This window comes from Spermophilus citellus, assembly GCF_964194105.1.
Source record: "Spermophilus citellus genome assembly, chromosome: 3".
Classification (NCBI taxonomy): Eukaryota; Metazoa; Chordata; class Mammalia; order Rodentia; family Sciuridae; genus Spermophilus; species Spermophilus citellus.
Window position 1 is genome coordinate 52,220,850 of NC_138184.1, and position 27,315 is coordinate 52,248,164.

Here is a 27,315-nt window from a genome sequence, read left to right on the forward strand (position 1 = left end):
AACAAGTATTTGGGATAGTAAATGCTTACTGGACATAGATGCTAGATTGGTTCCTCTTACAGTGAGGAGGAAAGAAGAAAATGGGTTCTTTTCTCTGTGTCAATTTGATCATCTCAGCTGCTCCTAGCAGCCCCCCACCCCCCGACTGGAAATATAACTCCAACAATGACAGCAGAACATTCTGGATCTTTGAGAATTTTGGTAATGTTCCTGGAAATTGTCAAGATTTTATTTACATAAATGAAAACTGCTTTATCTAATGCTATAGATAAGACTGAAAAATAGTTTTCTTCTTTCCAGCCCTATTTTGTATTTTACTTAGAGACAGGGTCTCACTGAGTTGCTTAGGGCCTTGCTTTTGCTGAGGCTGGCTTTGAACTTGCGATCCTCCTGCCTCAGCCTCCACAACCACTGGGACATGTTCATGAACCTGGTTCTCCAGCTGAACTCTGTGGTGCCAAGTCTGACAAGTGAATGACACAACTTAAACTGGGTGCAAGGGTGCACACCTGTAATCCCAATGAGGAGGCTGAGGCAGGAGGACCATAGGTTCAAGGCCAGCCTCAGCCATTTAGCAAGATCTGCTCTCAAAATAAAAACTAAAAAAAGCTAGGAATGTTGCTCAGTGGTAGAGCACCCCTGCATTCAATCCCCAGTCCCCCTGCCGGGGAGGGGGTGGGGTGGGATGAGGGGAGAAACAATATAACTTGACAAAGAATGGTTACCACGGGGAAAGTTGAAATCTGCCTTACAATGGAGGGGAAAGCCAGGCTTGCTCAGAGGGAGGGAGCACAGACTTTTTTCATCTCAGAGATGTATTCATGTGAGTATGTGAAAAGAAGCTTAATATTATGTTTTAATTTGCTTTTCAAAAGATCTTTCTTTTTTCCTTATTTTTTCTAGCTGCTGGAGGACAAAAGGTCTCAGCCTCACAGAAAACCAGGCAGTGACTCACTCACCCTCTACCTTTCACTGGAGGAGAATCATTTTGGGGTGAAAATTCTCAAGGAAGTCAGTTTATCTCCTCAAAACAGAAAGGACTAATCAAGCATTGTCTGATTAATTAGAGACACTTGGAAAAAAGTGCTATCAAGGCCTACAGCTGCAATCAATTTAATCAACATGCAAAGAGCCAATCATTGGTTTTCTTGATTAACAAAGCTGAATGTTAAACAGAGAAGTGTGACATTGTCGTGCCATTAGCTACAGCTACAAATTGAGAATTTCCCCTAAATATTCAAAGTCAGGCCAGGATAAAGTGAAAGCTTTTTCATATTCAATTTCTTAACATTGAACCCTATAAGCATGGCCATTTCAATTCTTCCCCTTGATAGTTCATGTAGGAAAAATAACTTTCATCCAAAGAGCAGAGATGAGCGGTGACTTCAGGAAGCTCCAAGACCCCCCCCCCAAAACAAACAAACAAACAAACAAAAAAAACCAAACCCATCCCTGGCCACACAGGTCCCAGTAAAATTTACCATGTGTAATAGTGCTAGTAGTTATTGTCATTTGAAATTACAGAAAAAAAGACTTGTTCCCAAGCAGCTTTATGTAACACTTTTTGAAGAGTTAAAAGATGACTGCGAGTTAAGGACTTTGTAACTTTTAAGTCATTAGCAAATCAAGAGCAGAAAACTTTGCCGCCTTTTCGAACTTTAACTAGAGGATAATTGCCTTAAAATTAGAATACAAAATAAAATCATCTAGACCTTTCTGTGAAATGATGGAACTTAATGTTGCAGAAAGAGTAGGTGGAGTTTAATTTAATGCTTTAATTTAGCTTTCTGGGCTTTTGTAAGGGGTAACTACAGGGTATCATTTTCATCATTAAGTGTGTCAGAATAATAAGATACCATATTTATGTACTGATTTCCATTTTCTTTTCAAAGTTTGCTTATACTTTTATGTTCAGTAGTCAAATAAAACAAATGATATGCTAAAAAGTAGGCTCTGTGAGGTGAATGGCAATTTAATTTCTTTCCAGTGTTGGCTGGCTACACAAGAAAATAAAGAACGGGGGGAAAGTTGACAGGATATTTAGTTGACTAGATTTATTTCCCAGCAGTTGCAGAGTATGTTAATTGTAACTTTTCAGTTAATGAAAAATATTGTCATAGAACACTGATGTGGGTGATAAACGGACTTTAAACACATAGACGATAAAATCCTATTTCTAAAACTCTGGGAGGAAATAATCAGAACTCTTTTGTTGGTTAAACCATTATTATTTATTTTTTTTGGTACAGAGGATTGAAGTCGAGGCACTCGACCACTGAGCCACATCCCCAGCCCTTTTTAATATTTTATTTAGAGACAGGGTCTCACTGAGTTGCTTAGCACCATGCTTTTGCTGAGGCTGGCTTTGAACTCATGATCCTCCTGCCTCAGCCTCCTGAGCCGCTGAGATTGCAGGGGTTGGTCCAGTCTGGTGAGCAAAATTGGGCTTGCCAGGGAGGGCAGTAACTCTCCCTAGTTACCAAGCTACCATCCTCATTGTTATTATTCACAGAATTACTCCAGCTGCTAGTCAACTTAAATATGGTCCTCATTCTACAGAAAGCTTACAGGAAGAATTGTAAGAATGGTAGAAAGACAAAGAAATTTTGCAATATCAGAAAGAGCAAACTGGCAGACTAAGAATCTCACTGATGATTCCCACTAATAAACTCTTTGACTGAAGTGTAACAAACACATAGAAAACTGCACAAATATATAGCTCAGTGAATGTCCCCAAGGTGAACAGTAACCACCACCTGGGTCAGAGGACAGATACTTTCCTTCCTCCTAATGGTCACGCTCTCCTCTCCTCACATCCATTTGCCTGTGATTGAACTTATTGGAATGGAATACTATAGTACATATTCCTCAGATATCTAGCTTCTTTCTGGAATATTATATTTGTGAAAATCATCCATGTGTTGGAGTGCATGTAGTATTCCATTGAGTAAATAGAACACAAGCCACTCATCCCTTCTACTACTGAAAAGAAAATGGATCGCTTCTAGAGTGGGGCTATGGAGGGTGTGTTATCTCCCCTCAAAGGGGAGATTAATAACGATATTTTAGGAGGTTCTTCTTTGGCCAGGTAAGGAAGTGTCGATAAGATTTCTTTTTGTGTTTCCTGAAGGTCAAATACTTTCACTTTAAAAATATCTTTTTTTTTTTTTTTTTTTTTTTTTGGTACCAGGCATTGAACTCAGGGGCACTTGACCACTGAGCCACATCCCCAGCCCTATTTTGTATTTTATTTAGAGACAGGGTCTTACTGAGTTGCTTAGGGCCTCCCTTTTGCTGAGTTTGGCTTTGAACTCATGATCCTCCTGCCTCAGCCTCCTGAGCTGCTGTCCTGCCTCAGCCTCCTGAGCTGCTGGGATTATATTTTTGTGCCACTGCACCCGGCCCTACTTTAAAATATCTTAATACTACCAGGCATGATGATGCACACCTGTAATCCCAGTGACTTGGGAGGTTTAGGCAGGAGGATCGCAAGTTTGAGGCCAATCTCAGTAATTTAACCAGACCCTGTCTCAAAATATAAAATAAAAAGGGCTGGGGATGTGGCTCAGTGGTTAAGAGTCCCTGGGTTCAATCCCTGATACCAAACAAAGCAAAACAAAAACAAAACTCAAAAAACAACATCAACTAATCCTAATTCCCATTCTGGGTCTTAGGTGGGTCCTTACAGTTTTTACATGACTTTGGAAGCCATCTATGGGTTATGCATCTAGGATGGTAGTGGTTGGAGGAAAGGATATGGTCTGCTTAGCTTGTATAGATGCCACCTAAACAGTTTTCCAAAGTAGTCACATCAATTGTAGTAGCAGTTGTTAGTTAGTCTATGTCCTCACCAAAATTGGTATTTTATATCCTAGCCATTGTGACGGCATGTAGTGGAATTCCAGTATATTTTTGATTTGCATTTCTGAGATGTCTAATGAGTCTGGCACACTGTCATCTGCTTACTGACCATTTGAATATATTCTTTCATGAAGTGACTCTCAAGTTACCTGGCTGTTTATCCTTTTGGGTTTCTTCTGTATTCTGGATGTGAGTCCTTCTTGTGATGCAAATATCTCCTTCTATTCTATGATGCGCCTTTTTACTTCTTTGGAGTTGAGTGGTGTCCTTTCATTTCTTCCTGATTTTAATATGGTCTAATTTATCCATATTTTCCTTTGAAATTTAAGACCTGATTAAGAAATCTTTTCCTACCCCAAGGTCATGAGTCTATTCTTCAATGTTTTATTCTATTGCCTGGGATGAGTGTCATGTTCACCTTCAGCCACATGGTCACCTTCAGCTTCTGAGCACCTGAACTGGGGTTAGTGCGGGCTGAGATGGCTTGCAACTGTAAAACACACACGGGACTTCAAGGACTTAATATTTTAAAAATGTAAAATAACTCATTAGAAATATTAACCTTAATTATGAAGAGACCAACAAACCACCAGAATGGCGTAGAGACTACTTTACATTGGAAAGCTGTGAACAAACAGCAGATACAGAAATCAATGTTATCAGAGCGTCCGTTATCTGACTAAAGCAGAGCCTTTTCTGAGCTGCTACCTGCCCTTGTCTCAGGTGTCCTGGGAAGTCTCCAGCTCAGGGACAACTGACCATCAGTGTGTGGACATTCCAAGCAACTGTGTAAATAAGCCTTATCAGGAGGTCCCATCCTGTCGCACTGAGGACCTCTGCTCCTTCCCTTATGAAGCTGACATATCGAGCTTTCCCATGGCTGTTTGGAGAGCCGCTCTTTCCAGAATGCACCTAAATGCACATGTCACGAGCTACTTCTGTTGATTTTTCTGTAGCCAATTAATTCGCAGACCCCTGATCACTTGAATCTAAGTTGATGGAGGAAAAGTTCTTCCAACAATTACCCATTGAAATGATGATATTTTGGATATGCTGGTGTTAACTGAAATAATGTTTCTAAAATTTATTTTACCCATTGTTTGCAATTAATGTGTTTACTAGAAAAATAAAAAATTCCATTAATGGCTTACATTTATTCTATTTCGACTGGACAGCTGCTCTAGGTGGTCTTTTCTTCCTCCAGATGAGATTCCCATGCTTTTGGCAATTGCTTTTGGCAATCATGGTGGAATCTGAGTCCCCTCGCCCTGTGGTCCATTAGGATGACCCAGAGTGGGTCTTCGATTCCTAGAGAGATGGTCTATTTCCAGTTCACTCTTTTACCTGAGGTGGAGTATTTTGAAACTCACCATGGCGCCCTCTTTTCATGGGCTCTGACCTCCAATCTGTGTCCTCCAAGGTCAAGTGGTGTCATACAGTGTGCTCAGCCCTTGAGCCTCTCAGCTGCTGCTTTCTGAAGTGGCATTTTTCTTGAGCTCAGTGGCATGATGGGCACGGCTACCTCCCCTGGCTTTCCTTCTCTTGGATCAAAGCCCCATGATTCCTCATGGCTTTGGAAGCTCTCCAATGGCATCAATCCAATGCTGTTCATGTTTTCTCTGGCTTTTCTGGATGTTCTCAGAGGGAAGTTCATTGTTAAACAACCGAGTCTGCCATGGCTAAAGGCAGAAATCATTGCTATTTAATTAAAAATTCTACCATGGTGGTCATTTGATGTAAGATTTTCATCAGCTGAAGTGGGGGCGTGAGTCAGGGTTGTGTACAAGGAGCGCTCCTGATCTCACTGCAGTCAGGGATGATTCGCAGAAGAGGGAAGCTGCCTTTTAGAGTCGGAGATGGTCGCAGAATAACTCCAGGGTTAGGGAGTATCAGGTAAGGACAGGAATAGATTGTTTGAAAACCTTTCTGGTTAAGTGGATAATGAAAATCTTAAGAAGACCAATGAGTTATACATCACATGCTGATTCTGACTGGGAGCACGGCCTGGAGTGCATTATTGAGAAGGAATTTAAGTTCACATGGACACTCAGTGGGCAAGAGGATTGTGGTCCACCAGCCATGTCTGACATGGACAACGGAGACGGGAGATAGCCGCACATGAGTGTGAATCAGATCTCAGGGATAACATGCCAGTGACTGAATTTTTATGCATCGAATACATGTTTATCACTGGATTAAAATTAAAATAATTTAGATTCATCAGATCACCTTAAAGTGATGGTTTTTAATGGAGGACCAAAGAGTTCCATCTTCAGCTGTGCTCTATCTAAGCTGTGATACAGGGCCTCTGGGTACAGCGGGTATACTTTCCAGATTTTTGGAAGACATTGAGTGACAGAAAGAATAGGTTGGATGACAGAACTGAGACAGAATAAACTTGATAGTCAAGAAAAATGGTTTAGATACCAGTATGGATTTCACGAGTATTTACCAAGATCCTGTTTTGTGACAGGTTTTTACAGAAAATGCAATGGTAAGGAAAAAACAGAATTCCTATCCTCTTAATACTTCTCGTGTGGAGAGTGGGACAAACATCCATCAGGTAATCACACAATGATGTTACAAATGCTAGGGAGTCCAGTGGTGCAGAGAGAACACAGGAACTCAGGGGTTCCCTACAGGAAGTGATGCTTGGGAGGAAATCTAATGGATGAACAGGAAGAGACAAAATGGTGGAGCCGGGGGAGGCATTCTAGAATGGTGGAGCAGTGGGAAAAGGTGGGCAGGGTTGAGTAAAGGAAAAAAGACTAAGTGTGCTAATATGTAAATCTCCAGACAGAAAATGGTGCAAAATAAGGCTGGATCAGTAACATGAGCCAAGCCACTCCAGCCTTGTGGGCCAATGAAAAGTTTTGTCTTCCTATAAGTAATAGAAACCCATTGAAGGGTTTTTGTTGTGGTTTGGATGTGAGGTATCCCTCAAAAGCTCATGTTTGAGACAATGTGAGAAGGTTGGAGAAATGATTGGGCTATGAGAGCCTTAACCCAACCAATGAGTTGATCCCCTGATGGGATTAACTGGGGGTGAATGGAGGCAGGTGGGGGTGGCTGGAGGAGGGGGCATTGGGGGCGTGGCTTTGGGGTCTCTATTTGTCTCTGGAGAGTGGAGTCTCTCTGTTTTCTGATCATGTGAGTCACTTCCCTCCACCACACTCTTCTGCTATGATGTTCAGTTTTACCTGGAGCCCCCGAGACAAGGAGCCTGATCTCTATATAGGGACTGAGTCCTCTGAAATGGTGAGTCCTCAAATAAACTCTTCTTCCTCTACCATTGTGCTGGTCAGGTCTTGAAGTCACAGCAGCAAAAAAGCTGACTAACACATTTTCACATGGGGGTGTCAGAGCTAGTTCTGTGCTTAGAAAGGCCACTTTTGGCTGCCCCCTGGGGAATGTGTAGGGGTTGTGGCGAAAAGCACGTGTGGATGCAGGGAGGCTGCTTATAAGGCTACAGCAATAGCCAGGAGAAAGGTGGCCAAAGCCAAGGGTGAGGCATGAGCAAGGGATGGGAACTAAAACTACGAGTGTACACTAATATACACAGTGTCCTGGTCCACAGTCTGACTCGTCCTAACTGTTTGGATTGCACTTGGATTATTTAGTTCAACTTAGAAAATCCCAGTTTGATAAACCTCACAGAGCTCCAAGGAAGGTGATCAGGACTATGCCAGGACCAGGACTATGTGGACTTGAGGGTGGAGAGAAAAGAGGAGACTGGAGGAGAAGATGGAGTAACTCAGAAGTGCTATTAAAAATTTAAAGGAGGGGGTGTGATTCAGTAGTTAAGCACCTTAGGCTCAATCCTTGATATAAAAAAAAGAAAAAAATTAAAGGGCATCATGCAAAAGAGTGATGTAATGGTTCAATTTATCACTCTGGAAAGAGAGCTAGTATCTGTGCAGAGAAGTCATAGGTCAGCTCAGCATAAGGGAGGTTCTGTGGTTGGACTGTTTGACACTGGAATGCTGGGTGTGCACGGAGCCTGCCTCCCTGGCAAAGATACACAGAGTCTGAAGAGGTGCTGACTTAGCTTATCTCCAAACCTCTTCAAACTCTCTCAAGATTCTCAGGTCCCATTAAAGTGTGTGTGTGTGTGTGTGTGTGTGTGTGTGTGTGTGTGTGTTTTCCTGGGAAGCACTTGTTTTTAATATGACTATGGATATCTCTATCACCACTACCACTTAATGAAATACTTATGCAAAACTCTTTATAGATATTATCTCAATTAATTCTTGTAATAATCTGATGAGGTAGGTTGTAAAGTATGACCTATATTTTAACTTTGTTTTGTTGCATTACTAGGGTGCTTTGCCATGGAGCTACAAACCCAGACTTTTTAATATTATATTTTGAGATAGGGTCTTCCTAAGTTGCCTATGTTGCCCTCAACCCGTATTTTTAGATAATTAAATTGTGGCTTGGAGAGTTAAAAAAGGATACAAACCTCGCATTTTGATTCTAGAGCTGCTTTTAACTAGTGTGTTAACCAGCTTCTAATATGAATTATTCTACTATATGCCAATGCACTGAGTCCTGAAACGAACATTTTAGACAATTTCTAGCCTTCAAATATGAAAGTATATGAAACACTGACAAAATATATTTGATGTGACAGCTAGTATCTGTGTCAGTCAGAACAAGAATAGGTTATGCTTGGTAACAAACAATCCCTCCAACTCAGTGGCTCAAAAACAACAAAGGTTTTTTTCTTGCTTGTTTTTAATGTTCATAATAGTGGAAGGACTTTTATTAGTGAGTAGGCTGACAGAACCACCACTAGCATGACTACTTTGGACACAGCATCAGAGGAAGAGAGAATTAGAAATTAAATACTTCATCCAAGTAATAACCTAAGCCATATGATTTCTAATTTATTATCTAGAACTAGTTGTGATAGCTGGCTCCACCCATAAAAAGGGGACCTAGAGGTGCAATTCAAATGTGTGCTTGGGACCTGGAGAACTGGGAACATTTGGTAAATAGTGTTAATGGCTACTGCAGGCAAGGTGTGTATGCAACCTTTGCATGCATTTCAGAATTTCTACCAAGAAGAACATTAACTGTCTCTTCACATTAGCTTATTTATTTACCCCAATCTGAAGTATTTTAGAGGTGAAGTGTACAGAACATGCTGGATTCTGGTGAGTCTTCATCATATGCGTAAAACAATTTGAACCATAATCATGTTAAGCACTCAAACCCTGTACATGCCATATTAGTATAATTGTAGTTAGGTTAAGTACAAGAATTTGTATATTTTACTCCTTTACATGTTTCCTTGTACCTAGTTATACACTGCCATTGTTGACAAACCAGAGAAGATAATATGAAACAATCTAAGCCTTATGTTAGGTTTTGAATCTTAAGATGTAAGAATAGATACTATTTGAATGCATCAGGTAAATTTTATTCTGAAAACTCTCAGCAATGCAAGTCTATCCATGTGAAATTAAATAAAAGTGTATTATTATTATTACTATTATTATTATTATTGGTATTGGAGATTAAACCTAGGGGTTCTTCACCACTCAGCCACCTCCTAGTCTCCTTTTATTTTGATACAGGATCTTGCTAAATTGCTTAGGGTCTTGCTAAGTTGCTGAGGCTGGCTTTGAACTTGTGATCCTCCTGCCTCAGCCTCCCGAGTCTCTGGGATTACAGGTGTGTGCCGCTATCCTGGATAAAGTGTGCTACTTATATTTTGAATTCACTTCTATAAAAACATAAACCTCTTAAAAAGTTTTGTTATCGGATAAATATTTGAAATAATACAAGAGATTCATCTTGTTACTTGCTATGACTCAGAGTATTCAATTCAGACTTGACCTACTTTTATGTACTATCTTTGGGAAAATACAGTAGGTTTTTCATAAATACATCATAATCTCAACTCTAAAACCAAAAAATGACAGTGAAAGTAAATGAAGACATATCCCCGGCATCTTTGAAGCATTTCATTGGAAACGGCTGTTAGAAGACAATTTGCTGTTGTGATTGAAGTGCCCAAAGAAAAAGTACACGTGGCATTGGTGTGCTTAAAACAGAATTAAACTTTGTATTACAAATGCTAGTTTAGGAGGGAGATGATTTCAAAAGCCATCGATACCTCCTGTGAAGGCAAGGCTGTGCTCTTTTGGATGGTACCTTTTTTCTAATTTGAAAGCTACATATTTTAATAGAGAAGGGCCCCCAATGTTTTTTTTTTTTTGAGGTCAAACTAGAAATATGTTGATGATTTAAAAATGCAAGCCAAGTGCTTTATTATATTATACTACCAGAGTGTTATTGTAGTTTAAGAATATCATTAAATCAGCACAAACCCGCACTTATCATTTCCTGCACATTTTTCACACAGAGCTGCCTCCTGACTATGAGTGATCTGCTAATCTGCTCTTTGCCTCACAATCCGTCAAAGTGACAGATTCATTCCTTCCCTAATACATAAGATCTTCATTTACTGTATGCCTTGCTGCAACTTTCTTTTTTGCTAGCTCTGAAATTTGGAAATTCACAGGCAGATTTCGAGAATGTCCCTGTCTGTTTTCCAATTCCTCCATCATTCCAACAGGAGGGACCCAAACTTTTCTGGACTACTAATGGGAATGAATAATATTTCCAGAGTGGAGGTGATTTTTGATTTTAGTAAGAGTGCTGTTAAAGAGGTGGGACGAGTCAAAGCCAGCCTCAGCAACTTAGTGAGGCTCTAAGCAACTTGGTGAGACTCTGCCTCTAAAAAAAAAAAATAGAAATGGCTGGGGATGTGGCTCAGTGGTTAAGTGCTCCTGGGCTCAATCCTTAGGACGAAAAAAAAGGTACATCTTCACCAAGTCAAAGCACTAACCACGATGGAATTTTCTTCAATTCTAGTAGCCCATTGAGTAGGTTTTTTTTTGGGGGGGGGAAGGTACCAGGGATTGAACTCAGGGGCACTTGACCCCTGAGCTCATCCCCAGCCCTATTTTGTATCTTATTTAGAGACAGCGTTTCACTGAGTTGCTTAGCGCCTCAGTGAGTTGCTGAGGCTGGCTTTGAACTTGCAATCCTCCTGCCTCATCCTCCTGAGCTGCTGGGATTATAGGTGTGCGCCACTGCACCTGGCCGAGTAGATTCTTAGGGTCCACTCTCAACCCTTACTTAGTGTAAGGACAAAGATCTTTGATTTAGTAATTTAAGGATAAGTTGCTCCCACAAAAGATGAAGCTTCACTAGCATAAACACTGCTGCTTAACTGAAAGCAATACTATGATTTTAAGCTGAGATTTCCAATTTATCATGACGCTGCGTGAGTTGAGGCCAAGCCCAACTTCAGGTTTCTTGTTTACTGCTATTTTGTCAGTACAATTGTTTCTACTGCTTAAAAACTATTTCTATTCCATAGAAAATACTGTTCTTTTCCTTTCTTGCTTTGATTAGTTCTATAAATAAAATGAATTATGGACTGAAAAATATAAGTGTGTAAAATTTGCTCTTTCTTACTTTCATAATAATTTAAAGGTCACTATTATTAGCCTTAAAAGTCAAAAGTGAAGAAGTTGTTTATGGCAAAATATGAGAAATATTTATCAACCAGTCTTACATATACATATTCATGTGAGGATATAGATGTAGATATATATTTTTTCCTACTAATAACCCAACATCCACCAACATTTTTTTGTCCTGAGAATTAAATTGCCTGTTTTGTATTAATGGATAGCAAGGGTGGGAAAAGGCTTTTAAAATCAATAGATAAGAAAGAGTCAATTGAACAATAATATTAGTGTTAATTCAGTCCAATCAGCTAAAAATTGTTTGCCTTTTCACCTTTGAGTCATTTTAAACAGGCTGAGCATTTGACTTGAATAGTGTATGTTATACCGAGTGGGTTTTTTTGCAGTAATAAACAGCATAATTTGAAGCAGTAACCGATGGTAAACATAATACATGGCTAAAGTGGAGAATTACATAATGCTTTTCATTAATAAGAGAGAAAGGAGGGCAGAGGGAATGTGGTCCCAACTGTCTACAGACATGGTGTCCGTGCCTGGGCACAGGTCCCCTGTGCCAGGACTGGGACCTCCTGCCCCCTCTACATCTTCCTGGACACACACGCTGATGACTGTGTGTGACACACAGTGGACTTGCCTCTGCTGGAAGCCACAGGCCACCAGGGCACGTTCAAGTCACACAGTAGGGACCTGGAAAGCACTGAGCGCTGCTTTAAGCCACGAGGGCTCCTTAATGAAGCAGCGGGGACGCGATTCTGGGCTGGATCACAGAATGAATGAGGAGACAGTCTGGGGAGGTGACTGGCTGTGGCCATTTAATGACAATTATGTTTCCCTGTTTCTTAGGTTCATTGTCTCTTCTCCTGCATCCCCTCCTGCCCTGTTCCCCTCCCTCAGCAGATTGGAGTGATTGTTATCAACTAGAATTAGTACTTATACCTTTTTTTTGGTACCAGGGATTGAACCCAGGGGCTCTTAACCTCTGAGCCACATCCCCAGCTCTTTCAATTTTTAAAATTTTGAGACAGGGTCTCACAAGTTGCTTAGGTCCTTGCTAAGTTGCTGAGGCTGGCCTCAAACTTGTGATCCTCCTGCCTCAGCCTCCTAAGATGCTGGGATTGCAGGTGTGGTGTGTGCCAATGCCACCGGCAGTAATTCAAATTTAAGGTTCCCATTACTCTCGAAGGGGAAGCTGAATCTTTTAATTTAAAGCGAAAACTAAAATATTAGAATGGTAGACATGGCTTTGGACTGTGGGCCAATGATCTGAGTGATCCAGCTTCACCATCTGGATGGGTGGTGGTGATGGGGTGGGGGTTAATAATCTCGAGAGCCCCACTCTCCTAGTTAAAAATGCCAAGGTTTTTTAGGGGCCTGTCATTTGAGACATAGAAGCTTTGGGGATGAGAGGGTTTTGAGAGTTTCAAAGAAATGGGTTTCATGAGTTTACAATTTTGGAAAATAAGCTAATAACTAAAATATCGATCAGTATTTCCCAGTTTTAATAGGTACACAGGAAACACTAAGAGACTCAGGGTGAAGAGCCAAGTCCCGTGGCCCAAGAGGACTAAGGTGAAGACAGACCTTTCAGCTGAGGAGGATGGAGAGGGAGGACCCTGGTGCTCGGTTAGGCAGATCTGAGAATGGACACTGAGGGACCCACAGTGAAGACATATGGACAGGTGAGCAGGGGTGGGCACCAAGTCCTTTGCTCTGGTGAATAGTCAGGGCCTGGGACAGGATGACTGGCAGTCACACAGTCTGAGCAAGCTCACTCATCTAGAAGAATCCAGCAGAGCCAGGACTGAAAGTGGGTCGGACACCCCAACAAATGTCAAGGGCAGAGGGGGAAGAAGGGAGGCGGCAGGGGACCCCCAGCTAGCCTTCTCTGTCCCTCACGTGCTCCTGTTGGACCCAGCAGTGGGTCCCGGGGAATCCTGTGGGAATGGTCCTCTGGAGTTGTGTAAGGCTTCGGCCTGGGTTAAGGGTGGTCAGGGATGAGAGGCAAGATGATTCTGGAAGAGTGTGGGGGCCTGAGGTTGGGGCCTTCTTAGGGCAGGGCTTGACGGGTTAGAAAAGCTATTCTGAGGCCCGGATTCTGCTGGGCACTGGGGGGAAAGGGGCCTGGAGTTTCAGAAGTCTATTTTAAGGTGTCACAGTGGACTCAGGTCTTCTCCATGAGCAGGAGGGATAGGAAGTCGTGTGAACCTAAGAGGGTACCAGAACCACAGGGTGAGTTTTCTGCCCCTCTCCCTTCCTCCCACTCTGTATCTACATCTATGAATACATATGCACACATATGATTTGTTTTCTTTGTTCCCATTCCTGTCCAGATCTGTTAGCCTTGTGATGGGTAAGTGCCCCTTTGGTAGCAGTGGTAGCCCAAGCAGGTTTCTAGCAAGGGCACCCAGACATAAATGTCCATCATAGAATGGACACAAATAGACCAACACAGAAAAGCAATTTCCAATAAGAACCCAGGGAGAACACAGTGATTCAATTTTAGAAAGCTGTCTCTATTTGCAGGCTTACAAGGACACATTCAACAGAGACTTCAGATTGTGGATATTTTTTAAGAGATCATTTCAAACAAATCCATAAGAAAGATGCAGAAGCTGGGTGTGGTGGTGCATGGTTGTAATCTGAGCAGTTGAGGAGGCCGAGGCTGGAGGATTACAAGTTTGAGGCCAGCCTCAGGAAGTTAGCGAGGCCCTAAGCAATTCAGCAAGACAATGTCTCAAAATAAAAAGTAAAAAGAGCGGGGGATGTGGCTCAGTGGTTAAACACCCTTCAGTTCAATCCCTAGTCCCCCCATTCTCCTCCTTCTGCAAAAAAAGAAAAATGGGGAAATTCATTTTTGTAAGGTGAGTTTTAACGATTTCAACATATGTTTACTGAGTGTTTCTTGTGTGCTTGACACTACTTGAGGAGCTAGGGATTCAGTAAAATAGAGATAAGATCTCAGCTAAAAGATTTCACTTGCCAGCTTTTTGCACCATAGTGTGTGTATATCTAGAAAATATACAGAATGTCAGTTGGTGAAGATTGTTATGGAGCAAAAAAAAAAAAAAAAAGGGTGACATGACAAAGGTGACTGACAGTGATTTTGGGGTTGATGCTAAGTAAAGGCCCCTCTGAAGAGAGTGTTCATTTAGACAGTGACTAAGAGGCAGGAGGAGGCAGCTCCAGGCAGAGCTCCAGGCAGAGCTCCTGGGGCGGGGCTAACCTGGGGTGCCCGAGGAAAAAGCTGACCATGGTGTTTGGTAGAGAGAAAGCGTCCAGAAGCAGGCATGGAAATGAGAGTTACACTGTGGCCAGACAAGGGCCTCAAAAAACCATTTTCCCAGTTGCGAATAAAGCCATCTCTTTCTATTTTCAGGAAATGAAAGGATAATTCTCGCAATGATATTTAAAAAATCTGAAATTAGAGTGGTCCATATTCAGGATGCAGATTTTATTTTCCATGGTGTTGGGGTATAGAGAACCCGGCAGAGTCCCTCCCTCCCTCCCTCAACTCAAAGGCTGGTATAGCTCCAACTCTGGCCAGGTAACAACACAGATGGGCCGGGGAGGGGAGGGAGGGGAGAGACATAGACAGTGAGCTTTGCCACTGTGACACATACTTCAGATCAACTACTTAAAAGGAGGAAAGGTTTATTTTGGCTTCTGGTTCCAGTCCTGGTTGACCGGCTCATTCCTTTGGACCTGTGGTAGCGCAGTGCATCATGGCGGGAGTGCATGGTGGAGGGGGTCTGTCTACTTCATGGTTGGTAGGGAAGTAGAGAGAGAAAGAGAAGATTGGGGTCAGGGTCCTCAAATCTCCTCCAAAGGCACTCCCTTAAATAACTTTCTCCCATAAGATTCTGCTCGCCTAAAGGTTCTGTTTTAGTCAGCTTTTTCACTACTGTAACTAAAAGACCTGACCAGAGCAACTGTGGAGGAGGAAGAGTTTATGTGGAGGCTTATGGATTCAGAGGTCTCAGTCCACAGACAGCAGGCTCCATTCCTCAGGGCTTGAGGGGAGGCAGGACATCATGGAGGAAGAGTGTGGTGGAGGGAAGCAGCTCACATGGTGATCAGGAAGCAGAGAGAGACTCCACTCTCCAGAGACAAACAGAGACCCCAAAGCCACGCCCCCAATGCCCCCTCCTCCAGCCACACCCACCTGCCTCCAGCCACCACCCAGTTAATCCCATCAGGGGTTTATTCACTGGTTAGGTTATGATTCTGAGGGCCCAATCATTTCTCCTCTGAACCTTCTTGCATCTTCTCACACATCAGCTTTTGGGGGACACCTCACACATCCAAACCACAGGATGAGGACAACAGGTGGGTCTTTGGAGAGCATTCTAGATTGTAGATGATGGTGGAGGCGGGGAGAGTGAGCACTAGGGAGTGAGCCCTGCCCTTAAAGAACTTGACAGCCTGTCTGGCCTTCCATCAGTGAGCTTTGAAGTTGACCCTCAAACTCTGAATGTGGGGATCAGGGTCCTTGAACAAGAAGCAGTGTGAACGTGTGGGAATGAGCTGCTGAAACAAGAGGCACGGACAATTTTCCTAGTTAAAGGTAACAAGAGAAATGATAGAAATGAACTCCGATGCCTTTGATTTTATAGCAAAACACCAAGATATAATGCAAAAACTCCAAGTAACAGAAAACACCACCAAAATTCCTTTTAGAGGAAGGAAATGTTTTCTGGGTTAATATGGAAATCCTCTGTGGGTCTTTGTCTCAAGGAGAAATATTTGTTAAAAACCCAACTTGTTTTAAAATGATCCAAATGTAATCATTTGGAGAGGAACATGACATGCAAGGTCCGTATTGAATTTTATTTATTTATTTGTACATCTCTCTTTTGTATTAGGGGGTTAAAAAAGAGAAGCTTAAGCCATAGAAAAGAAGCCCACTAGGTTGACTCCTGACAACTGAAGAGAAAAGAAAAATAAAGCCAGTGTGATCAGTCCGGAGTGGTGCGTGTAGGTGACACTAACAGGACAGCTTGCCTCCGTCAGGCCGGCTAAGCCAGCGGGAGCCGAGGTCACTGCTTGTTAATCGTTTGTCAAAGTCTGCAGGGGATTTATCAGATAATTATAGTTATAAGTATGTTTATATCACACAAACATGTGGCAAAGCTACAAAAGATTCAGGCCCTAACACAATCTGCAATGACATTTTTAAAAACTACAGATAAGCAATAAATCATAAAGCAAACACTTCAGAGAATCATGCCATTGCTACTGCTTGGGAATTCTAGAATGCTTTTCTATCATTTTTTTTTCTCCATAACCATTTAGAATCTCACAAAGCCTTTGTCCACATCTCCTCCTCTCCCGAATTTTCCAAGGGGTCGTAAAATAGCAAGCGGAATCATCATTTGAAATGACAGCCTGGTTATCGACTCCGTCCATATGAACAGACAAGCAGAATGCAATCACAGATTATTTTATAAAATTCATTCCCGAGCAAAAAGATCTGTGCAGTTCTGAAGAATCTACATAAACATATAAATAGATGTGCCTAAGGGACGGCTCTAAACCCTCAAACCAATAGATGGCATTTTAAAATAAATGGCTTGTGGCTGCACACGGCATCCATTTTGCTCTGTTTGGCAGCATGCAAGTTGACATGCTCGGGAACATTTCTCAACATGAATGAACTGTGAAATTGTTTCCTCCCGCCCCACACTCCTCTGAATTGTATTGGATTATGTTAGCCATTTCTGCACCTTGTCGTAAAGGCTGTCAGTGCCCCGAGAGGCAATGTCCCTAGATGTTGGAGGCCAGGGCCCTGCATCTGAGATGCTACCTGTCCCTCAGTGTGTTAGGAAGAAATAATGGGAAATACCACCCCCTGCCTGTCAATGCATGGGAAATGGCTCTGTCACACACTTAAAAGTGCCAGGGAACGCGATGAGGTGAACCATATGTAGTTCAATTCCTAGATCACCATCTTCTCAGGAAAATGATTACCATTGCATCCCACCTCCGTCCAATGTCAAGTACCGCCCTGTGGGCGTAAGTGGATGATTTTACTGTGAAGAAAACAATCTATGAATATATGCAGTGTTTTAGCTATTTTCCACCTGGAGCCAGCTCTTCAGAAACTAAGTTTGCCTCCTCTGTGGGCTGTGTACTGTCTTTAGTTTTAATCCTGCACACACACAGAAGAAGGCAGTTAAGTCGCAGAAGGGACAATCTTTCCAGAGCACACTATAAATGAAAGACTTTGGGGATGTTGGCTGTTCTGTCATTAATGAAGCTAACTGAAAGTCAGCTCTCTAAATAGATCCATAGGTGGGCATGGGTATATGTAATTTTAGAATCTTGGGTTCTTGGGTCTTGAGTAGTTGCGGATATTTCACTGGAGGTAATGTGGCCATTTCACTTCCAAGAGGACTGTGGCTACACTGTCTTGCTGGACGTGTAGCACACACCTCCCCTCTCTGCTGGGTTAGCATTCCTCAAATCACAGCCTCTCTGAACACATGCTGTCCAGGTACTGTCCAGAGACTCCATGTATAGACTTGCCATCTAGAATCCAGGTTATCCAGGAGGGTGTATTTAGAGACTGACCTTCTTACTTATATCTTTTTCACCTTCATTATCAGTATCCTTTAACTTTAATTTTAAAGTTCTGTATTTGGAGGTCTAAAGCATTGGGTAGTATTTATTTATTATTTTATGGGGTAGTATTTATAAGAAATATAATAAACAAAAATCTTAAGAAGAATCATTGCTTTCAATTTTAAGTTAAATTACATGATTCAATTTATTCCATTTATAGGATCATACATGCTGACCTCAGGATTTTAGCATCTTCTGTATTTATGGTCCAATAATGCCTTTATGTCCAATTCTCCATGCTTCGGAATTTATGAGCCAAGAGCAAAGTCACGTAATCTGCAGGTTTTCTGAATAGTTATGTAATAATTTTCTAGGAAACTCTGGATAGCCCACTGGTAATGAGTTTGATGGAATTTTATTCTTTACTTTAGAATATGTCCTTTTTATTTCATTATGTAAAAATGTAAATTCCTTTTTGCTGAGTGAATGAATAGGTAATTGGTTGCACAAGATATACGGTCTTGCTCTCTTGGTGAATTTTCTTATGTTCTATCCTTTTGATATTCTAACTTTGGGACTGAACCAGTAAAAGGGACATTTGAAATCACATACTGCTACATCTAAATATTCATTTATTCATTCACTAATTGATCTGATATTTAGGAAGTATGTTTTCTATAGAGTTTAGTGAGATAAAAATAAGCTGGGTGAAACTTTGATGGCAGGATTAGTTGTTCTAAGTCTACAATGAGTCTCATAAAAGTCTCAGAATCATAAAGTTAAAATTGACCTCAGCAAGCATATAATTCAATTCTTTCTTTCACATATGAGTGTGTTCACATTATTAAATGATATCGAGAGACTGAGAGACTTGTCTGAGCTCATAGACTAGATTGGAGGCAGAATTAGGATGATAATTAGGGCCCTTTTCTCCTTTCAATGAAACAAAGCCTCCACTTTCTAACATATATTATTATCACCCTCAGTAGTTCAGACTATGAATTCTGAAATTTGTTATCATTTGGATGTCCAATTACCCTGAAAGCTTATTTGTACATAGAAATGTTGAAAAACATTTTTATATATACTGAAATCCCATTCTCAATTTTATAACATCTATTTATGATAGTGAAAACTCCCCTTACTGTGATTTGATAAAGGAACAATGAGATCAGCAGCACAGATCAGGAACAATTAGAAGACTAACAAAGAACATTTACTCTACCCATATCATAAATATTCTCAGTCCCAATAAAATTCCCATAAGCCCCTGATGGTCTCTTGGGAGCCCTGTTAGTTTTCAGGGCTTGGTTCACTGCTCTTTGCTTATTGGACCAGAAGTGGATGCTTGGCTCAACCTAGACCAATCACATTCTCTCTCTTGGAACGTAGAAACTGGGAATCAGACATAGTCTGTCAGCCTCAGCATGTTCTTTGAACTGTAATATGTAAACTCAAGAGCTGTCAGACAGCCATATGTGGACCGAGAAGCAGAGAGAGCTGAGGGAGAGGAAAGGAGCAGACAGTGAATGCAGGCAGAGGGGCAAGGGTGTCGTGTGGCTGCCTGGTGGCTTTTTGGTTCCTAGTTTTAGGACCCTCCTGAGGCCTGGCTGACCCTGGATTCTATGAGGGAGCCTTATGTTCGTACTTAACATATCCCTCTTTCTCCCCACGCCTTTTCAAGCTCTCTCAATACTAGCCAAGCCTTTTAAAAAAAATTATATATAAGAGTCTTATCTCAGACATTATGTAGCAGCACCACATCCTACAGCTAGAGCCCTGGGTTTCAGTCTATTCCCTGGGACAATCCACAGTACAGGTTAAATAACTTGATCATTAAATGCATTTGGATAATGAGATGCAGCCCAGTAATTCAGACTCTGTGTCTGGAGCTCAAGATAGATGGACTTTTCAGTAAATTCCTAGTGTATAATAAACAGTGATAAAGTCATGTTGACTTGTATGGATAAGCTATCTTATCTCGCTATTGGAAAGCCATGTAAGCTATGTACATTTTAAAGCTCAAATTCAGATTTGCTTGTTTTTAATTAGCCTAAAATTCTGAGATTTTTTTTTTTTAGTATTGACAAATGATTCAGATGCCAATTGTTTTTTGAGGTTGTTATTGTTTTTCAGTAGTGGGGATTGAATTCAGGGCCTCGGCCAATGATATTTTTGAAATAATGAAATAATTTTGAGATTACCAACTTTGGAATTGGGAAAAAAGAATGACCACTTGAAGTTATATATAAGCTCTCTTGATAAATTTAAAAGGCATATATATATATATATATATATATATATATATATATATATCTTAAAATGTACTAAACATCAACTATCTATTATAGTGAAATATTTATGAAAATAAACTAATAATGAATAAATAGACACTTAAAGAGTGCTCACTCTTTGCCAAGAACTGTACTAAGAATTTTTCATATATTAGTCCATCTGGAACTTTCTCAAAATACAATGAGGCAATTATGTCTGAATTATTTTGAGTTAAACAACTTGCTCAAAGCCCCCAGCGAGGTGTTTAAACCTAGGTAATTAAAGCGCAGTTGGAATAAGAAGAGGGGATGAACTAAGACTTCGAAAGAAAAGAACTTTGGAAGCTCATTGGAAATTTTGGAAAATCAGGAAATCAAGAAAAATGCACAATCTTATAAATAATCTGTTTTTTAAAAATTGAGATTATTAATGATTCTTACCGAGGGTTGGAAGGAGAAGGTGGATTCATTTCTTTCTGGTAGTGACGACCCTGGTTGACAGGCTATAAAAGATAAAACATTTGTGAGGCAGGTGTTAATCAGGACAATGCTCTTTAGATAGACTTTCACGCACATTCCCAATGCTGCATTCCGCCCCCCTCCCCCGAGACACAATCTGCAAGAAGGGGCTGTGTTTATTTTGCAGAACAGGCAAGGGATCTCCCTGAGACCCAACAAATAGCAGAGTGATATAAATGAGAAAACACGGGGGTTCCTTTAATGGTCAATGACTGGACTAAATAGCATCTATGGTGTTGTTAAAATTCACGAGTCAGAATCCTTTATACTGCCAACAGTGGTGGATATGATCCAATAGAAACAAGATATCTTGTGGAAGTAAAAGGTGCATTGCAAGCAGAGACCCAGAGGTACAGGAGTCTACTTAGGTCTCAATGTGAGCATGCTGGCAAGGAGAACTCTGTTCACTAATGAGCATTGCATGTGTAAATCTTAGGGCTCGGTGGTCATTTTCCCCAGTGTACAAGACAACTGTGAGCACTGATCCAGGGAGCTGAGAAAGGTAGTGGCTATACCTATAAAAGTGGGAAATCTCAACTTTTCCCTCCACAAGGCACCTTTCAGTGTCAATTTCACCACATAGCTACAACCCTGTGTCCTATGTAGTCTTCAACGCTGGCCTCTCACAGAACTTCATCTTTCCTCCTTGCCCTAGGATGGGATAAGATTCCATCGTGTGGAGTACAAATTCTCCTTTGAACATTGGCTCTTGGTATGTCTCTTGTCCCATTAATAACAGTTGAGTTCTAATATGAAAATTACTGTTCACATTCTCATTTCACTACCAGTGGAATTTGGTACCCACTTCTGAATTCCATTCCAAATGTGACTTCCTTAGTCAAAGGGGCCCTGTGTGGACTTGTAGTTCCAGGCCACGATAATGGGTTGTGGCAATGGTGCCAGTACATAGAGAGCCCTTCTTCCTTACTTTCAGCATCTTCCTTATTTTAATAGATTCTAAAATATTAAGGGCGGGGGTGATGGGAATTCTTCAGAGTAAACTGTCTTCCTTTATAAATAATCTCTTGGAAGTACTCCTTTAATTTAAATCAAACGCTGGTCTGATAATCACAGCCACTGAGCCTGCCTACCTGTGACAAGCCATGAATTTCAATGTGCCCAGGTACTTTGGTAACTAACCAATATCAACGCATCAACATTTCAGTAATAAGAAACAACAGCTGGGAGAACAGTGGGAGGAACACCATGTCATAAGACATATTTGATCTCACTAGAGAAATAAGACTCTCAGCAATTTGCAAGGGAAATTTCGTTTTGTGATTTAGGCTTTATTATTTCTCAGTGAAAAAAAAAAAAAAGAGAGAAATTACCAAGCACAGGGCCAAACAGTTTCCCGGGACCAACTCACACCATGTAGTAATACTCCCCATGATAAATTTATTGGTATTCATTCGGTATTTCAGCTGCATTCAGGTCCCCAGTCAGTGGACTTCTGCCTATTGGACTTCTGCCTATTTATTTTCAGAGGTGTTTCCGTAACTCTCTAGACATCATCGACCTGATATTCAGCCAAATGTCCACTTATTAATTTTATACTATTAATTCTGTTTATCTTCATCCCAAGACTTTATTCTAAATAGCTTACTCCATCCCTGGGAAACCTCTATCTTATTTGAGACTTTAGCTCTCACTTTAGACTATACATATTTGGTCCCATTTATATAAAACAGATTCAGTGATACCAGGAGTAAAAAAAAAGAAATCACATGCACAGAGACTTCTAAGTGTGAGAAAATAAATAAAAACAACCTGGGAAGCTTCTCAAAGCAATAAGAACTGCTGACATGAGTAGATAGAAAGGTGGGGCACCTGTGTCCGTCTGAAGCAAGTTGTCCCCACCCACAAAGGCTTAGGACAGTCACCCAAATGCCGCACCTGGGCACTTGAGAAAATGGCAGAAGCAGGAAGGTCACCCTCACCTTCCCTTGATCTTCTCCTCTGAAGACCTAGGGAGGGTTGTCCATCCTGCCTCTGAAGCAGGTCACAAGACCCTCACGGCAGAGGCCACATCTACCCAGAAGGAAGGAGCCTCCTTATCTCTGGAGGGCAAGACCTCACCGAGAAGAAATGGAACAAAGGCCTTGTTCAGTTTCTTCCAGTTCATTTCCACTAGATCATCTCCCCTTTGTCCAAATGTCTTTCTCTATGACTTTCCATTCTTTGTCAAGCCCAGTTAAAAACAAGCAGGTTTTACAATTCTCTGGTCTTCATTTCTTTACAAAGGCTCCTGTGTCACGTAACACTTAAATATGTTTGCATGCTTTTCTCTTACCTTTTGTTAGAAGGGCCTCAGTCATGAACCTAGGATGGGGCGGGGAAAAGATATTTTTTCCTCACCCACTCTTCCTGTCCATACACAGCAGCAAATCTGTTTTTAGGTAGGTAACATCCGGTAAGAGTATTCATACAGAAAATAAAATGTGTTGTTTTCTGATTTTGGAATGCAGTCACATTTAGAGGATACCATAAGTAGATACAAAGAGAAAGAAACCAATATCTAAAATAATAACAGCAGTAACTGGTATTTCTTGAGCATTTTTTCCATGCAAAATTTTTTTTAATCTAATGTCATCTTTATTTCAGATAAAGGACAAGAACACTAATTGTTAAGACTGACAAAGAATTAATTTCTAATTGCATTGAGAGGAAAAAAATAATAGACTAACAAAATGATAACCTTTATATGATTGAACTCATTACTCTTGAAATGTGGTGCAGATACTTGGTGTTGGTTTTTTAGTGTGTTTATAGAATTGGATCCATGCAAATTCTTGATAGATATTCTCTCATTGGATCCTCAGAGCATTTTTATGAAATAAACAGAACCAACAACTCTGAACCAGGGAGGAGGACATCTATACACTGGGTACTAGCCCAAGGTCATGCCTGCCAGGAAGCAGGGGTAATAGGCTGTGGAGCCAGTCCATCTGATTCCACAGCTCATCCTTTGAAACACTACACCTTAGTGTTTATCTCAGCTTGGGAGTTTACACTGAGGTTTGAATACAAAGTTTTTGAATAATAAATATGGCAAAATCCATTCAATGTATAATGGGGGGGGCAATAGTCTAGAAATACACTTATTTGATATACATATAACTACTTCCTTATTATAAATTAAATGGATTTGATTTAATTCTCATGACATGTCACTATATATTTAAAAGAAAAAAATAAGTTTTGCCATACCTGCTAAATTTGGGGTACTCTGAGAATAAGGAAAGTTTTTTTCCCTTGAGTGACTTTCATAGTCACTGAATAGAACCATTCATGCATTTCAGTATTTTTTTCTGACAGCATAGATATTATACTGGCTCTAATATCAGCTTTCATATATCATTTCTATCATTATATAAGTACATCTGCTCTCTAATTTATCTATAGCTTAGCACAATCAACTACTTACCTTTTAGATTTAGGAAGATTAAAAGAAAACTCATTACACCCAAAGAGAGCTGAGCAGTTAATGAATCTGTAGTTCAGAACGAATGAAGAACTATTAACTATAAAGTGCCTGAAATGCCAGCGTATCGTGTTTTAGACAGCCAGCAATCCTGCAAAACACAGATGTGCTCTTGTGGAAAGAAATGGAACAGATCCCAGGAAACCCAGTCCTTGTCCTTTTGGTGGCGCTGTTGCTATGCATAAGTGCCGGGAAAACAGCAGTCATAAAATTAACTACCATGAAGCAGGAGAAGCTTTGCTTTTTCTACGATCAAGCTGCTAAAAATTTGGGGGTGAGGGAGAGAAGTGAAAGCTAAATAAAAGAACAAGAGTAAGATAATCCTGCTATGTTAAAAGGTAAAACAATATTTTTATAAAAACCTATGAAAATGGCAATAATGTGAGGTTCATCAAGACCATAAATAAATTGTCTGAGAACCTCACCATATGCTTGTAATTTTATGAAGTGCAATTTGCTTCATTTTTCTCCAAATATTATGCTCTGCAACATGCCACGCTGATGGATGCATGAGATAAGTTTTCTTCCCTCCCTCACTCCTTCCCTTCCTTACTCCCTAAGCTGAGAGGACTTACATGGTTTGGGGGCATCTGCTCACAGGGTGGCACACATTAGGTATGCTTCTTTTGAATCTAGGTTCGTGGAAGGACAGAAAAATAAAAAAATACCGAAATAATGAAAGAGCTCATCTGTAAAGCTCTGTGGGGGTCAGTGTTCATGTCCATGTTTAAGTTCACTTTAAAACAAACATGGAGAATCTCTGCCTACCCTATAGCCCTCGGTAGCCATAAAAATGAAAAATGTCCTAGAAATCTCTTGCAATCTCTCAAGTGGCCTTTACTCAGGAGAGTAGCATTTTCCAGTCAACCTGAGCTTATTCTCCAAAGCCCTGGGCATGTGCATTCTGTACACAACGGCAATACGAAGGATCTCTTTTATGATTCCCATTTTACAGGTGATGCCAGTAAATGACAAAGCAGGGATTTGGGCCCAGGTAGAGTTTATGTCCTTTTGATCGTCACATAAGCTGTATACATTAATGGCTATTCCTTTTCCTTAAGATGAACACACACACACACACACACACACACACCTCTACACCCCACAGGCATGGCATAGTTTTATGTTATTGTCAAACAAAATCTCCACCAAAATAAAACTCATTTAGAAATTCATCACAGGTAATTCATTATTCCCTTCCTGAGGCTTCGTAGAACCCAGGGTTTGGATAAATCTCATGAGATCTACTTCTAACACAAACCCTCTAAAATTGATTACTTGCAGCCTGGTTTCCACAGAAGTTATAACATATTGTTTTAATTGAATTTTTTAAGTTAAAAACTTTGAAAAACTTGTTTGTCAAAGGCCAGTGGATTTCTCAGGAGGTTTGATTTATTTAGTAAGAGATGCCCACAAAAGCCAATTTGCTATGAGAAATATGGTTACACTTAATAACACTTTTAAATGACTAATTTATCATATCTAAACACCTTTTAAATAGCATATGTTGCTATGAACTGTGTGAAGGTTGAGGAAGACCAAGGGTCAGGGCTTGGTCAGTGTGGTGACTGGGTGAGGACCCTTCTTCCTGGCCCGGCCTCCAGCTCCATCTCTGCTCCTGCTTCTGGCAGCAACCCTGGCTCAGAGGGGCTTTCCTCTGGGTGTGTGTTTAATATCCACTTATCAAGTCTTGAATATAAAATTTTACCTGAGCCACTCAAGGTTTATTGAAGCAAAACAAAGCAGATGTTCAATTTTGAAGTTTTGATGAAAACTACCTTAGAGTAAAAGAAGGAATAAATTTTTGTATTATCGATTAATTCACTCAACCAATAACTGGTGATCAGCAGCAAGACCCTAGCCAGGCCAGTGCTCAGAGTGAAAGGTAGGAGAGGACGAGGGCGTTCCACCTTCAGGCCCTCACACCCACACCAGGGATGTTGGACGTTCAATGTTGTAAGTGCTACAGTTGAGCCTGCTGATGGTGGAGGAGGCTGTGCAGAGGAGCCATCTTGTCTATGGACTCCCCTATGGGAAAGCTCTGTGCCGTCCTCTTAGTTTGGCCATGAACCCAAAACTGTTCTAAAAAATAAGTTTTTGAATAATTAAAAAAATAGCCATCAAACAAGCAAACCAACAAGAATAGAAACCAAGTAGCTGTTTTCTAGGTAGAAAAGAGGGATGAGCAATAGCTTGACTGAATAAAGGACATGGCTCCCCTAGTCCATAGGCAAGATGGCTCCCCTAGTCCACAAGCAAGATGGCTCCCCTAGAGATGGACAAGATGGCTCCCCCCAGTGAAAGCAAGATGGCCCCTCTAGTGAGGGGCAAGATGGCTCCCATAGTTAACAGGCAAGATGTCTCCCTTACTGATGGGCAAGATGGCTTCCCTAGTGATGGGCAAGATGGCTTCCCTAGTGATGAACAAGATGGCTTCTCTATTAATGAGGCAAAATGGCTCCCCTAGCTAATGGGGCAAGATGGCTCTCCTAATGATGGGTAAGATGGCTTCCCTAATGATAGGCAAGATGGTTCCTCTAGTGACAGGCAAAATGGCTCCCCTAGCTAACAGGGCAAGATGGCTCCCCTAATTCATAGGCAAGATGGCTCTTCTAGTTGTGGACAAGATGACTCCTCTAATGACAGGCAAGATGGCTCCCTTAGTTATGGGCAAGATGGCTCTCCCAGTGAAAGCAAGATGGCTCCCTTAGTGACAGGCAAGAAGTGCTCTGTAGCTAGAAGAGAGAGTAGTTCTCTTTTGTGTTGGATGCAGAGTGAGTAGGCATTGGGACACAAGCAAAACCCATTTCCAGTCTTACACAGCTAATGAAATAAAGGTACTAAGAAGAAGTTAATCTTGCTGAAAGACCTATCCCGTGCTCACCTCCACAGACTTAATTCTACTCTTTTTCAAAACTTGAACTTCCTTCCTCTCTCTTTTCTACATGGTGAACTTATACTCATTCTTGAACTTCAGTGTAATTATTGCCTTGTCTATGAAAACGTCCCTCAAACCCACAGTAGAATTAAATGCTTCATCTCATGTGTTCCCAGAACTCTTCATTCTGTTATCTCTCAACAGCCTGTATTACTTTATTTGATATTAGAC

General features: G+C 41.0%; 1 protein-coding gene across 2 annotated transcripts in view; it reads right to left on the reverse strand.

Moving 5' to 3' along the window:
* Positions 1-27,315, reverse strand: part of CFAP20DC (CFAP20 domain containing) — a 223,903-nt gene that overhangs the window by 24,151 nt on the left and 172,437 nt on the right. For both annotated transcript variants that reach the window (XM_081288238.1, XM_081288237.1), the window contains exon 14: positions 20,645-20,706. In XM_081288238.1, the coding sequence (XP_081144364.1) occupies positions 20,645-20,706 (62 nt within the window). The remainder of the gene's footprint in view (positions 1-20,644; positions 20,707-27,315) is intronic.